This window comes from Thermobia domestica, chromosome 1 (assembly GCF_964235325.1).
Source record: "Thermobia domestica chromosome 1, izTheDome1.hap1.1, whole genome shotgun sequence".
Lineage (NCBI taxonomy): Eukaryota > Metazoa > Arthropoda > Insecta > Zygentoma > Lepismatidae > Thermobia > Thermobia domestica.
The window spans coordinates 205,845,134-205,866,991 of record NC_137454.1 but is presented as its reverse complement, the minus strand read 5'-3'; the positions used below and the strand labels follow the sequence as shown (position 1 = coordinate 205,866,991).

Sequence of the window (21,858 nt, the reverse complement as noted above, 5' to 3'; positions counted from 1 at the left end):
TGGAGTTCTCCCGCTTCCCTGTATAATCAGTTTACCATTTCTTTCCTCATCAAGACGAAACTGAACTGAAAATTACGAAGCCGAACGTGAACTAGGTGAAGAAATTACGAAGGACTTAGGGAAATAAGTGGTTTTCCTGTACAGGGTATCTTCTATAGTGGGAATTCAATAAAAAAGGCGACTACCCAGGAAATGAGCCTGAGCCTCCGGCTTTCTATGTCGGTGTGCTTACTGCTACACACAATTCATTCCGCTGTCTCACCAAATAGATGTTTCCACCTCCATGAGGTCAGTGCTCAATCATGTACACTGACATTTAATGTTCAGATTAATTGATGTTTACTAATCTATGATTTTGAACACCTATAACTGAAAATAGGATTCCTAAATTGATTATTCCAATTCATAAAGTTCAATTAATATATAATTTGGACGGCTTCAATTAATATATAATTGTGATGAAAACTGCAATTAAGGCCTCTTTGTCTACCAGAAAATAGATAGACCTTGTGATGTAAATAGTTTTTCAAGATACATAGAATCCTGCAAAGAAAGAAAAATACTTTTGTCAGTCAGTCTTAAATCATTCTGATGAGTAGGAAAATCCTTGTAAATTGGATAATTTCGCCCACCATTCGGCAAGTATTAAAAAAAAAAAAAAAATGTGGGCTCTTCAGAGAAGTCACATTAGTACAGGCTCGTATCCAGACATTTGGGGGGGGGGGGGATTTCAGTGTATAAAGTCTGGACCTAGTAGATCCCAGTGAGTTTGTCCCTGGTTCAGACAAAGAAAAAGTATGTTATTTAACCCTTAAGTACTAGTGCGGGGTGTTCACAGACCCCCAACCAGGTACTTTTGTGTTGCTAGCCAGAAGTCCTGATGAAAAAATATTAAAAAATATCTCAAAACGAGTTTAAGAAATCTGATTGCAGTAAATACTTTTAAAAACATGTCTAGAGTTACGCCACATTGTCTTAATTATTTAAAAAAAATATATATTTAGTGTAATAAAACAAATATCAATTTGGGGATCTACTGGACCCCCGCGCGAGTACTAGTGTCACAAAAAGGGCGCGAGTACTTACGGGTTAAAGCAATTACTGAGTTTTGAAGATATCCAGACCCGGTAGGCCCCCCTTGGATGCGCCCCTGCACTTGGATAAATTTAAAGTTTATCGCTATAAGAGCTCCTTCGTGGTTAAGCGGTTAGCGTATGCGCCTTTGGCGTGGGAGACCTGGGTTCGATTTCCGGCGGGAGCTCATGTTCGGATTCCACGTTAATCAGTAGGTCCCGTCTCATATAGCCTCGCTGCTGAAAGGGACGTTGAACTCCAAATCAACTTTATCGCTATGAGCTGAAGGAAGAAAGCGTATTTAAGGTACTAATTCTTGTTAAAGCTTTATTTCCTAGCTTCTAGTGATACAATTTAAATTTTTACTGATGTGATTTCTCTCAAAATCTGCCTGCTTTGTAGAGAGGTTGATAGGCTTACATATAGAAGAAAGTGGAAAGGGTACGGTACGACAGAGGTGCAACGCAGAAACGTGAGAGTTGTAACACTGAGGCACTAGTGTGTGATGTTTGTACTGTGTGATTAAAGTAGGCGTGTTATGCGAAGTCTAATATCGCCCTAGCGAATCGATTCTGGAAAGGCTACTTTATAACAGTGTCTGATGCATACTTCAGTTTGTTCCATTGTAGTTCAACAATGCCACGAACATCGATTTCTGACTAGATGCTCCACTGTGAATGATATTAATGCGACTGTATGTAACGCGACTAACGACAGACTGTGTATCAAAGACTATGCCACATCTGAAATAGGCCCCAGTGAAGCTGACATCACGGGTTTTGCGTGGAATTAAATACATTGAATACGGAGAATCCTCGACACGACGTACTAAAGCCGTCAGGTTTTGTATGTTACAACCAACCATCCACCGTGCCATTCTCAAAAAATTACATTTTAATGGGGTGAAAGTTCATGCGCTGAAATTCAGCTATGTCGTGCAACGTAAAACACTGCAGAACAGAGTAAGTGTAAGTTGTAATGACAAGCCATTCTGTAATTGAACATGAAATGGCCAGTGAAGAACGCTGAAGCAGGCATTTAGCCAATCAAGATGTCTAAAACAATTCCCAGATGCCAAGTGTGGCTGCTATATTATTACTTAACTTCCATTTACAGTGCTGCAGAAAGTGGTTTCATGGATGCTGCAGTTTCATGGTTGTGGCAGAATTTCGATACAGGAAAATTCAAGCGTCGTCGTGTTGCTAACTGTGAAAATTAATACAGCGTACTACCAGGAACACGTTTTGATAAATATTTACAACAGTGGAATTCCCACGCTGTGTGGAGCGGAGACAACTGTTTGGAACTTTATCAAGATGAGCGTACACAGACAAATCACCACTGACATTCTACAGATTGTTGGAGGTTTCGACCGAGATTCGTCCTATTTCCTTTTCGATATTCCTATGAATAGTTCGGAGGCCATCCCAATGGACTACTGTACCTTGGATTTCCGAAATGCTGCCCGTTGCTCGTAAAATGCTCTGGAATATCATTCCAGTAGGAGTGGAATAAAATATCCCCTGTTTATCTGCAAAGAAGTGTTCTTCAATTGAAAGCACAATCGATAACAGAATACTCATATAAAATACAACCAGTGGTGGAAGACCGTATTGTCATAGATGAGTAAGCACTCCTAAGTCGAGTATGGGAGCCTATCAGCCTCTCTGTATATATAAATGGATGAATTCGATCAATAAGTATTTTTGCAGATATTGGATGCTAATAGATACGATTTTGTTGGTATAACAGAAAATCGCAAGGCTCCTAGCTGTCCTATATTTTAATCTTGTCCTTTATTTCCTATGTTTTTCAGTAATTGAATTATTTAAAGTACAAGCCAAGGGCAGTTCCAGTGAAGATTTAAATTGCTACATATTAGCACTATGCTAAATGTGTCTTGGCATTTTTTTTTTCTGAGCAATAGTCACTAATCCTCACTATTATTTTTTAATTTGCTTTCTCCTATCCTCCCATGTCCGCTCCTGTTTTTTTTCTTTCTTTCTTTCTTTCTTTCTTTCCTATGTGCTTATTCTTACCCAGTGAATCTTAGCTCAGGAACCTTGCTCTGCTCTCATTCAGCAGTGTGTATAACTGTATTGACTAGGCATTGAGGTGTGTTAGTATTCACCAATATATCCCAACGCCTTCCAATATTGCTGTACATAATATGGAGGATTCCCAAGCACCCTGGAAAACCTGGAAATAAAAGTGTGTCGTGAAAACGCTCTGAAAAAAGTCATGAAAAGCAGAAAAATGGTGAAAATCCAGGAAATGTCCTGGAAATTATTTATGAACTGGAAATGTCCTAAAATTTATGTTGTATAACAGTTGTTAGAAGTATGTGTGTATATATAATTTCCAGAGCTAGAAGTTTAAAAAGTGAAAGGTTATATATATTCTTATTCTGTATTGATCTAAATTTTGTTTCCTGCTGCCCATTGCGGTGAAGGGTGGCCTTTTCTTACAATCCTTTTTTTGTGTGTGTGTGTGTGTGTTTCAGAGCATAATATTCTATTGTATAAACCAAACTGTCCTGTTTTATAAACTAAACTGCCGTACGTTTTTTCAATGTCCTGTTGAGAGGCCTGTAGATGTTAATTATCTATCTATCTTTTCATAGATAGTTCGAGTACGAGAGTTCGGAAACCCTTCTTGTGACCTGTATCCAGTTCAACTGGAATTGGCATACTCACAATCTCTTCTTTTTACCATTATCAAAAATTTACAGATTTGGTTGAAGGATAGCTACCAAGGCAATGTTGAGTAATATACACCGACCAGCAGAACATATGACCACCACCTAATATTTGGTATGTCAACTTTTGGCTCGCAGGACAGTATCAGTGGGGTTTGTATGAAAGCAATGAGGCCTTGTAAATGGCTGGAGGCATGGCACACCACATCTACTCACATAAGTCACTTAATTCGTATAAGTTCAGGTTAATTTGAAAACCATTGCAGCAATTGAAATTCACCAGTGTGCTCCTCGAACCACTTCAGCACAGCGTTGACCTTGTGGTAAGGATCGTTGTTTAATCATTCCGAAATTGAAATATGACCAATGTGAATGGGTGTACGTGATGACCTATCAATAGCCTAGGAACATTATGGTCTCTCCACATGCATTACCGGACTAATAAATCACTACGTGAAAATTCCCCAAATCATAATGGAACCACGAACAGTCTGTCATAATCCAACTACGTACGTCTCGAGTAGCTGTTCTCTTGAAAGACAACAGATTCTAACCCTGCCAGCGATGTAATGAATGTTACGTCGAGATTCACGGACCATGCAACGTTGTGCCATTGCTCTGCGGTCCAATGAGATGGGCATGTGCCCATTTTAGTTATCAATGATACCATTTGTTAACATTGGTACTTGTTGCCCTGCGGTTAACACTGATACACGTGTAGGACGTCGGCTGCGGAGACCCTTATCAAATAGTATGTGGTAACTGTGTGCTCAGACTCATGTGCTTTGTCCACTGTTAAAGGTTGTTGTTAATTGTGGAACAGTTTGTGCTCTAACGTCGGCAGTTTACGACGTTCAACATCTTTAATTGAGATGTGTCCGCCCCATGTGGTTTGATACTGGTCTCACCATTCTTTTCTCCCCTCTGGAAGACTAACCACGGCAGCTCGCGAACACCCGAGTAGTCGCGCTGATTCCGAGATATTCGTTTCCAGTTATCTGGGCCCTTCCCCATTTTACGCACACTGCATCACACTAACTGATTCCCTGTCACCGATTGGCGAGCAGTTATGTCATTTACCACCACAGTTACACCACTTACGTTAACCCAATGACTTCCTTCAAAAAATAGCGAGTGGTCATAATGTTTTGGCTGGTCAATGTAATTATCCTGCAGTTTCGTATCCGTAATGAAGGTTCAACATGGACTTGGATTTTATTTCAAGATTTCTTGAGTACGTGTAGGAACATACTGAAATACCTGTGTCATTCAATGTATTGCCTTAATTGTCCAATAGACTTCCTCAATCATGAAGTAGAAATCTAGTAACATTAATTTTCTCTTGTACAGATGGTGGTGGTAGGAAATTGAAGCGTCCAGTATGTGCAACTGATTAAAGTTATTTTTGAGCTCTCTCAGATTATTCAGTAAAAGTTAAATAAAATCTTTCAGTTTTACGTTTCACGTTTATGCCGTATAGGCTAAAGGAGGTAGTGATGATGAATGAAACAAATGGAATAAAGGACGTGGGAGGAAACAGGAGAACCCATAGAAAACCGACGCATATAGTGTTCCTTTACCACAAAGAGCTCCCTTGTGGCTATGGATAGCGTACGCGCCTTTGGCGTGGGAAACCCGGGTTCGATTCCCGGCGGGAGCTCATGTGGTTCGGATTCCACGTTAATCAGTAGGTCCACGTCACATATAGCCTCGCTGCTGAAAGGGACGCTAAACTAAAATCAACTCAACTCCTTTACCACAAAGCCCACTTGCTGGGATCGAACTAGGGACTCCACGAACCAGAGGTGAACGCACTACAACCACTGCAGCCCCAGATTCTATAATCAGCGTTGGATTGATTGCAACCACCTGGTATTTGTTGAAGGATGTAATATTGTAGAAATCTTTTATCTAGACTTTGGTCCTCCCCCTCCTCTCTCTTCCAATCCTCTATGAAATGTCTGCGTTTGGTGAGTAAATAATGAAAATTTTCGCTGCTTTCTTCATGATTCTTTATGCAGCCGCCATTTTTGCTTTCGTGTTGTAGATCCTACAATTAAGAAAGTGCCTTTACAACATATTCATATCTACTTGTGAGTCCTGCGTTTGATCTGAGCTGACTATTTTTATTAGTTCTTAATTTTTTTGTTTTTGAAAATATGAATAACCATATTATTACTGTTGTTGTATGTTCGTTATACCAAGTTTTACGTCTGTTTGTTTTTGAGTGATGAAGGATTTCCAAAATTTAAACGTGCGGATAAGAAAAAATAATGCTACGTTGGATAAAGAAACAGAGATAAGAGGAGCACAATCAAATTTTTGCTTTGATATAACAATGATCTCAGTTCGAGACTTTTGCGAAGAGAGGAAATCTCTTTGCTAAATTGAAAGAAAGAACTACTGGTTTTGGTACATTGTAAGCCTAGCATGTTCGATATTATTGCACCATGTCAATTTGTAAAATTTGTGACTTGAAAAATAGCGTAGAAGTAACTCCTCGTGAAGTTTTAAATACTACTGTAAATTCGGTATGCTCAACTTATACGTGAGCATAAAATGTGACGTTAGCTCCAAAAACGTGCGATTGACTAAAAGTTGTCTAAATTGTAAGTAATAATTTCATAGGACAAAATTTACGTATTATATATCCACATTACGTATTACGTAAAGTTATTACTAACACTATAATCATTTGCTTTATATTATCTACTGTTTACATTTAAATAAATCAAGAAACTGCAAACTGTTACTGAAATTGGTGAATCTACTACATTGAAGATTATATATATGTATGTATGCAAAGATCAATTTTCTTTGTTGAAATGTTTCAACTCTTTTCTTCAGAATACAATAATTAGATTTATTTTTGTTTTTATTACGTTGAGTCATAAATAACTTTTGATGCAGCTAGTAGAATCTATTGTTCGTATCTATCCATAATGAGACACCGCGACAAACGAGTTTTTGCTTTCACTAAGTCTTCTGACAACTGTTTTGTGTAATGCATGTTACATTAAACTGTTATTCCTAACCCTTAAAATGGAGAGTCAAAAAGTGCGTATTCATCATGTAATACTTCGGGAATTTAGGCAAAGTAGTAGTGCTAAGGCAACAGCTGAAAAAAATGCAGTGTATATGGTGAAGAACTAGTAACTGATCCGGCAGTTAGAAATTGGTTTGCCGAATTCTATTCTGGAGATACATCGTAAAAGACGAACCGAGGGCAGAACGTCATTCCGACCTTGACAACAACCTTTTAAAGACAGTATTGGAGCAAAATCCACGGCAATCATCAAGTGAAATAGCAGAATGTTTGAATATATCACAATCAACTGTTTGCTGACACCTGGGGAAATTAGGAAAAGTCAGCAAGTTAGAAGTATGAGTACCTCACAATCTCAGTGAGCGGAATGAAGATGGTCACATGTCAGTCGCCACAAGTCTGCTCTCACGGACGAAAATCCATTTATATATATATACAGGATTGTAACTTACGATGAAAAATGGGTTACTAATGACAATATGGTCCGCAAAAAACAGTGGCTTGATAAAAATCAACCACCCCTACCAGATCCGAAAGCAAACATCCATAGAAAAAACATTTTATTGTATGTATGATGGGATTGTCGAAGTATAATTAATCACAAGTTGTTGAAGTCAAATCTAACGATTATTGCGTATATACGTTCAGTAGTTGCAAAGAGTGAAAGAGAAGTTCCATAAAAAGCGCCATGCACTCAAAGACATCATTTTTTTGCATAACACTGATTACCATATACAGCAAAGGTAACTTAAGAAAAAAATCTTGAGCTTGAATGGTGTGTTTTACCACAGCCATCTTACTAAAAAAGAACAAATGGTTTTCAATTAAGTGAAACTTTAAAAATAAAAATAAATAAAGAAAATAACTGTTGAGATAGGATAAAGGATGCAAATACCACGTAAGTACGACAGAAGTTGTATTTCCCTTCTGTACAGTTTTTCAAACCTATCGTAGGCAAAGAAGTTTTTTTTTTTTTTTTTAATTTAGACGATTTTGAAACCCTTTCGCCGATTTAAAATAATGCGAAGTTTTCTAATTTCGAACCCAATTAATTTCATTTAGTTCATTTGAGATAGCATTTCCTCTCCTACTTTATAAAAATATTATGGTAATACGTATCAAAAGTAATATGATGTCCGCGCAGCGTACAGCGATTGTCATCAAGATCCATCTTCACAAATAATCCTCCGTCAATAGTCAACATTTCCTTATCCAATTTGTTTCAAAAATTGTACGAGGAAGAAATAATACTTTTATTGTACTGCCTTTGTATTAGCATTTGTTATTCTACCTCATCAGTTGTTTAACATAGCAAGCGTGTGTAATGAAAACCAGAAAGAAAGAAAAAACAATTCTTAGCACCAATGAATAAAAAATTGTAATTCTGTTTACGTTTCCTTTGCAACTGATTCTGATTTGTTATGGGCAGTCACTTGAGTTTTCAACTTCGTATAAAACATTTCTTCTGCTTTAATTTGTTGAATGCAAAACGTTGATATTTCGTAAAAGCAGTTGACTGGAAATACGGAAGTTTTATTTATTTCTTCCGTTATTTCATGCTTTTTGGTCAAAAGGAATGGAAAAGATAAGCATGTGTGTGTGTGTGTGTGTGTGTGTATGATGTACCATATTGAAAAACACTATTTTATGATGTTCCAAACATAGTTTTAGTCTAACTTTGTGACTCCAAGTTCCGCTGCCTATGGATATAATAAATTGGACATTCATTCAGGAAATTCACGATCCAAGGTAAACCTTTCGTCGCAGGTATTTCTAACAAGAATTTAAATTTATTTTATGTTACAGTACTTCGGCATATAAAAGTTCCTGCTCGTAGATAAATCCACAAAATCGATTAAGTACAGTGAAACCTGTCTATGTTGGCCACCATCAGTTCCATTGAAAAGTGGCCAACTTACAGAAAATAAGTGTGATTGGTGTATTTTTAGAATAGGATTTCTAGTATTACTTGATTGTAAAATTTTAATAAGCAATACCACGATAGCTACTTTTAAATAATGTATATAGAGTAATCACAACAATACACAGTACTAGAAAAAATACTACAGTATATTTAATATATGTGCCTTTTTCTTCCTGAAAACTAGTCTGGTACACTGAATTATTCGGATGGAAAACACAATCACACAACCATAAAATCGAAACATATGTACGCAGTTTAGTGAAATTGGTATTGTAGCACACTGAGTTATTCAGATTGAAAACAAGAAAAGCAAAATTATAAATTCAATAATTTATATGCAGTTATATGATTTTTTTCGGCAGTGACAAATATTTTCTGTAGATATCTTTCGAAAAGTAGCAAATCAGTTACTAATAACAAATTTATTCATGGTGGTTCATTCTAGACGTATGTCTTTTATTTTTTGCACATATGCACTTTCTAATTTTGTAGTAATTACCTCTTCTTAGACCTATTTAGATTTGATGATAAATCATTAAGGTTTCCCTTGGAGCAAAAGATGTTTTGAGAAAATTCATATTTGAAAACCTACGCTACCTTTCGACAAGCAATCAGGTGCCAATAAATGACAATTGAGATGGTTAGCTTTAACCTTGAGCATTTTCCGGAATTACTAAAGGTTCCCACGGATGAAAGGAGCCGATATAGCTAAAGGTTTTACCAAAACAGACAGGGTAAACAAATACGTACGACCATTTCCTGAATTCCTGTACGTGCGTTTTCTTATTCGCCGCTTCCTTCGCCACCCCTTTGTCATTGTAGTGTTCTGGCCATTGACCTCCAAGAACAAATCGTGGGAATTTATGCTTCTCTGTCTCCAGTAACAAATACAGAACATTTGGCTCTCATACGGGAATACGAAAGAGTTTTTTTTAAGGTATTCGCGTGGCCAAGATACGGAGGTAAGTACTTCCAAGATAGACAGGTGGCCAACTTACAGAGGAATAAGTAATGAATGTCTTATGGGAAAATGCAGATTCAAGACGAACCAGGCCAAGATAAGCAGGTGGCCAATTTAGAGAGGTGGCCAAGTTGACAGGTTTTACTGTATATTGTATTCAAACTAGATACAAATCATTAATTTCAAACAACGAAAAGGGACTTCTGGAGTCATATAATTAAATTATATATTGCGCTCTTACCAATATGATCATTCTTGAAGCAGATAAGAGGAGGACAAAGCTGTGGCACTCTAGTAGAAATTTGTACAAAGTTTTGATGTTATTTCATTTTATGTGACTTCTAAATGTTCCCGGGATGCATTGTGGTTTGTTGGAATCCTGATCTTTTGTGCCCAGTTCATCTCCTGAAATACAGATGTAGTGATTTGCACATGTTTGACAGGTTGTCAAATTATTCTTGTACCACCGATCGTGCTCAGTATAATGGCCCTGTCGTTGAACGATTGCACAATATCTGAGTCTCCGTTTTGAAGGCGGCTTCTACTCACTACAATCTAATCAACCCACTCGTTCGTGCAGACTTTCCAGAGTCCCTTTCCATGGCGTTGAAGATTCTTCTTATTGCGTGTAGAAGGCAACGAAGCAGAAGTTACGTGATTTGGAATTGTTTTAGTACGTCTGAAAATTGTCAGTATAACCGTCACAATTGACCTATAAGTTTATCAATCTTAATGGTATATGCCATAACATCAGAACTATGTATTGTTGGCAAAGGTTTTACAATGCAACGGGATAACGATCCGGAACAGTCTTCTTGGAAATTATAATTATTATTTAAAACTCAAGAGGCAAATAAGGTGTATCACTGATTTTATTGATAATCATATTTATGTGAAAACACGTGTAATCACTAACAGTAAAAACTCTTCTACTACTCAAATATCTAACAAAAGTGTGTGATAAATCATTAGAGTGTCGATTCAAGACCAGTGAATATGATAAATATATTAGGAACTCGAGTCAAAATTCAAATTTAGCAACCAGAGCCGATTTCTGACACGTGCAATTTACTTATTTCTGGTCGTTTGTGTGTGTCTTTTCATAGTCTCTATTTTGTTTACGTCTGCTTCAATATAGGTATGTATTTTTAATGAAGATGTTGCTTCATACATTGCGTAACAAATGTTAATACTAAAGACTGGAAGTGTATGTCACTACTCGTAACCTCCACTCGTCGGGACTAACGTAGTATTCTGCCCATTGTAATGCTCTCAACTCAGTGAAACACAGCGAACCGTATAGCATTTCCGTTCTATGATACAGTATTTCATCGAGTGTAGCTTGCAGGTGAAATAGATGATTGGTGTTATCCATTACTAGTTATGCAGACATAGTTTTGATTGTTCGAATTATTTATTTATTTATTTTTGTGGGTGTGGGTGAATGAGTGTTCAAGTAGTAATCTGACACAATATTTTTAAATCGTAAAAATAAATAAATAAATAGCTTTATGTTCTAAGTTTGTATGTATGTATAACTGTAGAGATAATTTTGTAATGAACCACTTGACTTCTTGTGATAGAATTCACAGGATTATGTAGAATTAATGAGAAAGTGTTTCAAGTGTATAAGCTGGAACATCGCTTTGAAAGGATTGATCTTTTGATTTTTTTTTAATATTTTATTGTTCATTGCTAAAACCTGCTATTGTATTGTATCCTAATAACACCTTGTTTAATATATTCTACTTGCTTGTGAAATAGACCTTAGCTAACGAAACCTCATTAATGTGTTTTAAAATAACGTAGGTCACAAAAAATTTTTTCCTCGTTAAAATTGCATTAGCGGGTAATGAACGTTATTGATTATACCGTACTTTCATTGACGTTGATCATTATTATTTTAATTGGAATCATTAATGTATACAGCAAAATATAATGTTACTCTTCTAATTTCAGGAATCTGGTTGGAAGGACAGGGCCCACGCTTCCATCCTGGTTTCGATGTCCGAGACCCTGATGTGTGCTTCGGAAGAGAGAACTTTTTAGAAGAGCCAGACTTCAGAGAGCGTCGAGGCCGTGATCTTCATGATAAAAGAGGAAGAGATTGGGAGAGAGGTCGGGACAGAGACCGGGACAGTTGGGGAAAACGAGGTGGAAGGGGAGGACGTGATGATAGGTTCCGAGGAAGAAGAAGAGACGATTGGGACAGAGACAGGGAGAGGGATAGAAGTAGAGATGATCGGCAGAATCGGGATAGAAGCTGGGACGATCGAGACCGTGATCGGGATCGGGATCGTGATCGTGACAGAGACAGAGAGAGAGATCGGGATCGAGACCGAGAGCCAAGAGAAGAAGTGTCCGGTGAGAAAGAGCATAGTGGCAGTGATTATGGAAGGAAGAACAAGGACCGTCGAGATGAAAAACCCAGAGGACCACGTTCAGAAAGAGAACGAACTAGACCATCTCGATGGAGCAGTGCAGAACCTAGTGAAGTTGCAAGTGAAATCCCAGAAGGTGAAAATTTAGAAAGTAGTGTGTCTGATAATCAGCAGAATGAAGGTAACAGTGATAATATTCTAGCAGAAACAAATGACCCTAGTACAATAGACGAAACCAATTATCAAGAGACCGAAATGAAGTCGTTAGATGCTAGTAGAGAAGATACAAATCCCAACGAGTATGAAAATTACTCAGAGTTCAAGAACGACGATTCAACAACTTTCGTAGATGAGCGTTCTTGTGAATATCCAAAAGATGAGACGATGAATGCAAGCGAATATAATGAATCGGAGAGTCAAGCAGAAGCAGCATCGTGTATGGGATTTGAAGAGGATGCTGATGCTTCAGCGCCTCAGGAGCAAGAGTCGATGTCTTATCCCACACCATGTGAGGAATCCGAAGTACAAATGGAGTATGACGAACCAAAAGGTAATTACGATGAAACTCAATCGCTAGGGCAAATGAACTATGAAGAATCGCAAAACTCAGGGTACAGTGTAAACGAATCAGAGGTGGAAAGTAAAGAATTACCAGTGGAATCATATAGTAGTGATGTAGTTTGTACGGAACTGAATGAAAGTAATCCGACTGTGGAGACTGAGAGTGTAACTCAGCAATCAGCGCAGGAGGAGGTCGCATCTTCGACTTAATTGAGTCTTTAAACTAGAACGTACTATATTTAAAATAAATTGAATAAATATCACTAAAGTGATTTGAAGTGAAATGTGCAATTTTGATGCGTGTTCGTATAGTGAGCGGATGTGTGTGTGTGTGAACACAGGAGTCAAAATGAATTATTTGAGGAAAACAGTGGTGAAAAATGGAAACATATGATGATAACAAAGAATCAGTAGAGCCAGTTATAAATATGATTATATATATTATATATGAAATAACCATCATAAGCTTGTTAGCTATTTATGGAATTAAAATGATTAAAGAAAATAAGAATGTTGTGCAGCCAGTGCTCAATAAATCATTTTTATATTTTTATAAAAAAAACTGTAGTTCATACCCTACAAAATTTAGAGAGTCAGTATATGATTTAACAGGAATTACGAAGCCATTCTGTCTGATTGGTATAAAGTAGCTACTGCAAAGGTAGGTTTTCCAGCTACTCATTTGGAAACACCACTGTTCCTGTGTTCACGGACTGTGAAGAACTATGACGTGGAAGGAGACCCGTGCTTGCGCTCAAACTGAGTGACAAGTGCAAGGTACTGTGCGCTTTGAATTTCATATGCTCTTTATTTTGATCAAACAAGAGAGGATGTAGGCAGTGTACGTGCCCATAAGTGAAAAAGTAATAAAAAAGAAAGAAAGAAAAAAAAAAAAAAACTAAAGACAGAAAGATCATTTTGCATGAACATTAGTGAAGACGTTTTTGAGTGATATATAACTATTGATTTAATTGTGGAGAATGGTTGGTGACCTTTATACTCCGGATATATGTACTTTCAGAAGCAAATATGTGTTTTTACAGCTTCACGTTTCCATGACTATTCTACTAACTATAACGGTTGTTATAGTGGATTAAAGCAATTGTATGCTGTGCATACAAGTCTAGAACTGACTGCATTTTACGCATAAGGAAGTGGAATTTTTCGCATATATTTGTGAACTTATTTGCTGTGTGGAAGGTGGAATTGTGCGTATACTCACAGAAAAGTAGCGGTCAACAAAGAAAGAAGTTTCGAGAAGCATCTTATTAAACTAGACTAGTTGGGTGTGTATGTTTACGTTGTGTGGCTAACATATGTTTGTATAGCCAGATGTCCATGTCTGCAGTTTGTGTTATTTGTATCCCCGATTACATTCTTCAGCAAATCAGTGCCAAGTTATTTGAGGCATTTAATATGAGGAGGCTATAATTATAGATACATGCACATAAAATGGGCATTTTACTATCTAACACCAGTAATAAATGTACATTCTGTCGTTCAATGATGAATTGACGGCACTTCTGTGACTTACTTAAGCTCCGTGTATTTGCAGCTAGTAAGTTGTTATATATACATTTTTTTAAAGTAAGTTAGTTTCGGGATAAAGTACATGGATTCGTGGATCACGTATTTTCAATTGTGCTTTCATTCCTGAAGCTATAGATGTAGGGAAAGTAAGATTAGACTATTACACTATCAGGTGAATCAAATTCTGATAAAATATTTTGTTCAGGAAATTGCCTTCTGGGATTGGCACAAAATCTTTAAAAGCTTGTTAAAAAGAATAATATATATATATATATATTTCTATTTTTAGAATTATCTATGCATCAGCTGAGTAGTGTGCAGTGTGTGTGTACATAAATATCTTCTCGTGCATGGGTGCTAGTTTTCAACTGATTTCTGATCAGTCAGTCATGGAAGCGTGAAGTTGGATGACCTTCATTGTAGATTGTGCCACATCCTCACTGCATGCGGTAGAAATAATTGTTCTTCATGTAGATAAGATAGCTTGATTGGACTGTTCCATCTTCCTTAGAGAGTATCATTCTAATTAATATATAACTTTTTTATTTGTGGATTCATTGAATTTCTTTCTAATTGTATCACAACATGTATTTCTTTTATTCATTGTGTGACGTAGCTATCAAAGTAATAAATGAGTAAATATACATAAATAAATTATATATATCAGTAATACGTATAAGTGTTCTGAAAGTAAATAAAATATAAAGAATCAACTCCTCTTACGTTTCGAAAAGAATGTTTTGTTGCTGGGAAATAAGAAACTTGTTTTGTATGGATTTGTAACAAGTTTCATGAATAATATATAGTGTCCCTAAGACACACACAATACTGAAAAATTGGTGTCTTCAGTAGAGATCGAACCACCTACTATGTGCTGACCATTTGATCACACGAGCTTTCAAGAATTTTATGTAGCTACAGGCTCGCGGGAAGTCTCTTGGGAACTTCGCTAAAATCACACTATAGGCAGTGTATTATCTTCTAGAAGGGCTTATAGTTTACATAAATTAAGGCGAAATGCCGCGATAAAAAGCTGTTGATCACAAGAAATATTACTAGTAATAGGATTAATGAGTATAGAATAATCATTTTGGCCAAATGGAAAGAATCTTACCAGTTACCTAAAACGGCAGAAGTAAAATTGCAGTCATATATCGGCAGAATGAATTCGTTAAAACCCTCTCTTTAGCAATTGGAAATTCTTGAGTTTTGAAAGAGATATATTACTTCTAGTCGTTCTTTTGAAAGTTAAGGAAAGGAAAGGATGGGTACATTTGCAGGTCACCAGCAAAAATTGGTATACATATCCTACGTGTTCTTTTGTCAGTAATTTTCAAATAAGTCGACCCATTTTAATTAAGTTCTCTTACATGTAAAGAGAACGTAATTATACTGTGTTTTAGTTGGTTAGTTCGATCAGAAGTTATTCTTAGAACATTGAATTATTGTAATAACGGTAGTGTTGAAAGAAAGACTGAAGACTCATATTGATTAAATCATTTCAATAGCCTTATATAATATCAAATTTTGCTGGTAACTATACATGGCGATTTCAGGTAGATTTTTATTTTCGTAGTAACTTCTAAGTGAACGGTACAATTTGGAAATCATGTCATGAATGAGTGTATTCCCATTGGCCAGTCCATCCACAACTTATTAATGGGAGCATTATTTTAGTGGAGATTGTACTTTTGAAGAATAACTGTACGTTGTTGGCAAGAGGTCCTATAATTTGTCACTGTCGATTACCACCTTTTTCATTCTAAAACATTTCAAGGGACATCAAAATAAACATTTTTGCCTCAAAAACATCTCCTTTCGTTATGTAGTGTATGAATAATTCATTTTCAGCTGATCCATACTACGATTAAATGCCTAAAACAATATGAAATCAATTGCCCTATACTCACTGTGTAAACTTGAATATGATGTAGATTATGTTCATTCAGATTCCTTCAGAAAACTATTTATCCTTATACGAACGTACACTTATATCTGGAGGTGAAAGAAAATAATAAAAACACATAATTTTTGTAGTCCATTAAATTCGAATGTGAAGAAAACATTAGTTTGAAAATGTTGATCTTTATAATTAGGTTTATTTTAAAATAAAATGGTTCTAATTTCAGTAATGCTGCCGTATTTATAGCTTGGTCAATTCTGTGGTTTAATTGTACTTTAGAAAGAAAGTGTGACCTTATACAAAGTTTGTTTCATAGAAATATTTTCAGAGTAAGAAATACTTCATAATTCAACTCTTTTGAGCATTTATATATAGCAAAGTATTATATCAGTGATCATTTTTTTTTTTTTTTTTTTTTTTTTTTTTTGCATTAATGGAAAATGAAATGAAATGAAATTTTGAGTTTTACGTCCCACGGTTTGCATTAATGGAATACCTAGCAGTCATGTAAATAATACTTGTTGTTAATCCTTTGATAATTATAAATTTTATAAAACTTCCCTAACAGTTATAAAAGTTGCCTGAATTCCTTTACGCAGTCCGTATATTTGAAGATTATAGGACCATATAAATGAATTATGTGTTCGATGTTAAAGAGCAGCATTACCAACTCAGAGAGTAAAGGTTTTACCAACATGTGCTTGTAATAATAATAATAATAATAATAATAATATAATGACGAACATTAATTTTTAAATTGAGATCAACATTCCTATGTTTAAAGTATAGCATCACACAGTAGTTACGGATTCATATAGAGAAGCTTGAGTCACGTACGTGTCTAAATTTGAACTTGAAATTAGCCACGTCGCCACAATCTTTTGGCCTCAATATGACCTTGTTTATCTTAACAATAATGCAACACCGCATTTCCATTGTTTAAGGCTACGAGCACTGAGAAAGGGAATCTTTTCGCCATTCCCCTTTCGCAGGCCCTGCAAAGTGATGACACGACGCGAAAGAAGTGCTCTTTCTAGACCCAACCCACATAAATTCATCGGGCTGACATTCGGTTCCCTGGAGTAGCCTTGAGACTTTGTTTTGATGCAGACTGACTTGATTAATGACATTTCAATACAGACGAAGCAGGTCTTCTGTATAAATAAGATATTCGAATGTGTTGAGATAGTTTTGAGAGTTGATTTTAAAGTTTTTACTTATCTGACGAACAATGAATCTTCCATTATAGCAATATCCCGCAGAGACCACAAATATTTTCGTGAAAGCTGTCTTCCAATGACAGATGAATTTTAGTCGGCCGAAGTATGAATTACACAGGGCTGCAAATTGAAACAAAGTTCATGTTGTTTTTTGATTAATAGGTGAACTTAATTCTTTGTTCCTAGCTGATTACGAATAATGAATTCGTTTTTCCGTGAATGCAGACGGACAAAGAAAAGAATATAAGATTCTGTACACATACAGATTACTACATATATACATATAATATGGAAATATATACTTTGTAAAATGGAATTCAACACAGTCATGTAACATACTTATTTTTCACATCTTTTTAACACGCTTTCTCTTATAAGCTTTCCTAATTTTCTTGTGATTTTCTTCTGAAGTTTCTCTGTAAAATGTACAACAGTAATCTGCCATTATCCTAACACTCCAAAGTGCCTGATACCTTTTCTGCATATCCCTCATGTCTTGGTGGAACCGTTCGCCTTGTTCCTCACTTAATTTTCCGAGATTTGGTGGAATTTAATCAAGATGAGAATGCAAAAAATGCAACTTGAGATTCATGTTGCAACCCAGTTCTTGAAATTTAACTAACATATTCTCAACAACTTTTCTGTAATCAGCAGTTTTGTGGTTCCCCAGGAAGTTCACCACCACGCTTTTAAATGCTATCCAAGCATCCCTTTCAGCATTAGTCATTGTTAACAAATTATCTTTCATTAACTTCCTAATGTCTGGGCCAACGAAGACACCTTCTTTCACTTTGGCACATGAAAGTGAAGGATAATTTGTTGCATATGAACTTGAAACATTCGCCTTCCTTGTCGAGAGCCTTAACAAATTGTTTCATCAATCCTATTTTGTGTGAAGGTGGGGAAGTATAACTTTCTCAGGACTGAATAAATTTTGTTGAATGATGTTTTTTGATCCGTCGTTCAGTGTTCTCCGTAATGGCCAGTGTTTCCTTCCCTAGTGGTCATTTCGTGCCCTACTATCCCACTCGCAGATGTAACATGGTATTTTTGTATACCACCTTGTTGCCCAAGTACAATGCTCAAAATCTTCAAACCTCCACACAACACCCAATAAATTGCGCATTGTTATATGTTTCTTTCAATGACACAGAATGAGCAATTAGAACTGAGGGGGACTTATTTCCATTATGTGACTGAACAAATTTTAAGCTTGTTTTATTTGAGTCAATGAATAATCTCCAATCACTAGAAAGGCAAGGGAAATTTAACTTGATCAACAAACCTGACACATCACACAAAACACGACAGAACCTTCTTTTGAGAAATACTGCACAAATTCTTTTTCCCGATATCTGTACCAGGAAAATGCTCCACAGGCCAACAAGTTATTTTCATTAAGTCTGGAACCAAGAAGTTCAGCAGATTCTTTAGACAGATTTATGTCTCTAACTAGATCATTGAGCTGGCGTTTAGTGAGTGGTATAAGGTCACGAGATCCGCTAGAGGGGGTTGTAAACTTCATCTTCTATTTCACTATTTTCCACTGAATCACTGTATGAACTAGGATCACTTACAAACTCAAGAATTGATGGAGGTGTCGGAACAGGCAAGTCTAGGCCGTGTAGCACAGGTCTCATTGCAGAGGGAATATTGGGATACACTATCTTTGTCTTGTTTCCAGTGTTGTGTCCTACAGTTTCACAGGAACAGAAGTAGCAGTCGTCGCTGTGGTTTTTGGGTTTTCTCCACACCATTGGTACTGCGAATGGCATAGATAACCGCTTTCCAGTGCTGCAGTTCTGCAACGATTCCACACAAGATCTACACAGATTGTGTGGAGTCCACGATTTATCTTGATCTCCAAGTTTCATACGGAAGTATGCGAAATATGCCCTTCTTACAAAATCTGTAATTTTCTGTCTCTGTTTGTGTGGAACAAATTCACCACAGATGTAACAAAATAAATCTGGTCTATTCTTACACCCACGAGATGCCATGGCAACACAGTATTCAACGAACTACAAAAAAGAACTAGCCAAAGATATTAACACTTTATACTATTGAAGCACATTTAAGATTTGCAATAATTAAATATGAAATTTATATGAAATGAGATAACAGGTTTGATATAGAAATATTTTAAATATTCATGCAGACAAAATTTTAGTCAATTTAATTAAATTAAACTTCCTTACATTTAAAACACATTCATTGTTATTACCGCCTGGATAATTTCACCACGTTGCTGTGATATCTAGCGTCAATCAGTTGAAATACGCTTAAACATGCATACCGCAATCAACATATATAAATCGTGAATTGTATGAAATTCTTACGTGATATGAAAAAACTTACCAGTTTCGGTTTCAGCATATTCAAATACATATAAAACACCCAAAATTATAAAAACAACGGAACCTATGCGGCCCTGTGTTATGGCTCTGATTTTACCACAGTAGGATAGATAAACCCAAGCTTCATCCAGCATAGCGAGATGAACTTTCGTTTGCCACTTGATAATTGGTACTTGTAGAATTGGTTTTTCTCTCCTATCGCTGGGTCTCAGTTAATATCCTCGGCACTTCTGGAGATTTAATTTGTTGCGCAGGGTGCGATTCATAGTTCTATGGGATACTTGTAGGGGCTATTCTAGGCGACTTCTGAAACACTTGGAATCACTACGCTGCAGGTAGCATTCAACACCCCTTGGTGGGTCAATTAATTGGAACATCTTTTGTTTTTCATATTGCTTAATTATATTCTTGATAATAATCGATCCTGTGGTGCATCCATTTTCTTTGCGTTGCTTTCAAATTTTAGAGAACAGAAAACTTGGCGTGGAATTGCCACCGTATACCTTTCTCAAAATTTATTCACTTTTGAAGCCATGATTCATACACCATACGCTTACGATAGCGAAACAGTACTACAAACTCGTAGCTGTGTGTTGACTTATAAACAATGCGATGCGATCGATACCGTGAGCATGGTTGAGTGTTTAAAGTAGGACACATACATACAGTTTACCCTTTGTTTTGGATTTAGAACACAAATTTGATAGATCACATTACACTTTTACAAGTAATACTTAAGCAGTTTTACTAACAGAAACTCGAATTACTTTTGTGTATTAAACTTGGCAGTGGGCGACCTTTACATAGGGTGTACCAGGCAACCGCGTGGGATCCCATACTTCAAAGTACTGCACTTGATTTCTAATAACATTTCTGAAATTTATAAAATCCACACGACGTATTCAGAGAACAGGTACAGAAGATTACATTTCTATAAGTAGTCCAGGAGTACACCAACATGCACGTTGAGAACTTAATATTCTCATCGTTCGTGCCATGTAAATGTTCTGCGTTTCAGTGGGTCCAATTGCTATTAAATTTTGTGGGTAGCATCTCTTAACTAGGAAGCAAACATTTTTTTCTGAGTCTGTTTGCCTGCAATATAGTTACTTTCTTTTTGTCACCATATACATATTTCAAAAATAACCTAATAATAATTGAGAAACCCGTTTGATATAACAGCTGATGACCTTTTTAATGAAATGCAATGCAAACATTAAGAAGAGAGGGAGGGATTTCGAAACAGTTTAAAAAAGCTATTTGAGATAGAAAGAAAACGAAAAACATAATTTGAGCTAATTGAAGTGGTGAAGTTACTTATTAGCCTGAACAACATTATTATTTATTGGGTACGTAAACCAAAGAAAAATGTTAATGTGTTGAATTACAAGAAAAGTAACTATATATCGTTATATACAGCTAGAGCGGCGTCCACTGTCCATTGCAGCATCTTAGAAACCAAACTTGTTTCAAATAAACAATTAGAAAATAGTTCAGAATTCATTTTCGCATTCTCTCCCCAACATGTATTAGTTCTGTTTTCGTAGCTTATTGTGAATGTTGTGCTATATCTAGTTTCAGTTTCGACAAACTGCTTTCTTATTTACAGTATATTGTTACATGTAACTACAGTTAAACTAATGTATACAGTTGACAAGTTTTGAAGAGAAAATTCTCAATGGACATTTCCACTTACATTTTTTATTATTATTGAGCTATAAAAATACTTCAGAGCTAGCTGATTAAGGAGAACACTTCCTTTCGTTCATGCGATGAATCTAACTAGTCTAAATTTCCGATTGAATTCCCGTGTGCTACTCATACACTTAAAACAAATGACCGCCATGTCTATACCTGATATGTCCGTTCAGGGCATACTGTCTACGCCGCTCAGCAGGCAAACAGCTTAGCGAAAAGATACGATGCATGTTTTTCAAGTGTGTACGACGTTGCTAATAAAGCAAAGAATAAGAAAACTAACACAATTTAAGGCTTCTTTAAAAAGTAAACTATTTGTCTAGTTATTACAAATGATTTGACCATAGACCCTACTTGAATATCTAAGAACAAAGTTGTAGTGGACTAATTTGCAACATTATTGACTTTGCAGCCTGAGGTAATAAACTAATTAATGTTCTCAAGTTTGGGTTACCGATCGACCTTGCAAAGCAAATTTTATTCATTCTTAAGAAAATCTACAATA

At 36.2% G+C, this 21,858-nt stretch overlaps 1 protein-coding gene across 4 annotated transcripts in view; it reads left to right on the top strand.

Annotated features, from left to right (window-relative positions):
• Positions 1-16,305, top strand: part of Isha (Insulator su(Hw) mRNA adaptor) — a 183,647-nt gene extending 167,342 nt beyond the window's left edge. For all 4 annotated transcript variants that reach the window (XM_081769045.1, XM_081769053.1, XM_081769037.1 and 1 more), the window contains one exon: positions 11,663-16,305. In XM_081769045.1, coding sequence (XP_081625171.1) covers positions 11,663-12,855 — 1,193 coding nt within the window. In that variant the 3' untranslated portion in view covers positions 12,856-16,305. The remainder of the gene's footprint in view (positions 1-11,662) is intronic.
• Positions 16,306-21,858: the final 5,553 nt, after the last annotated feature.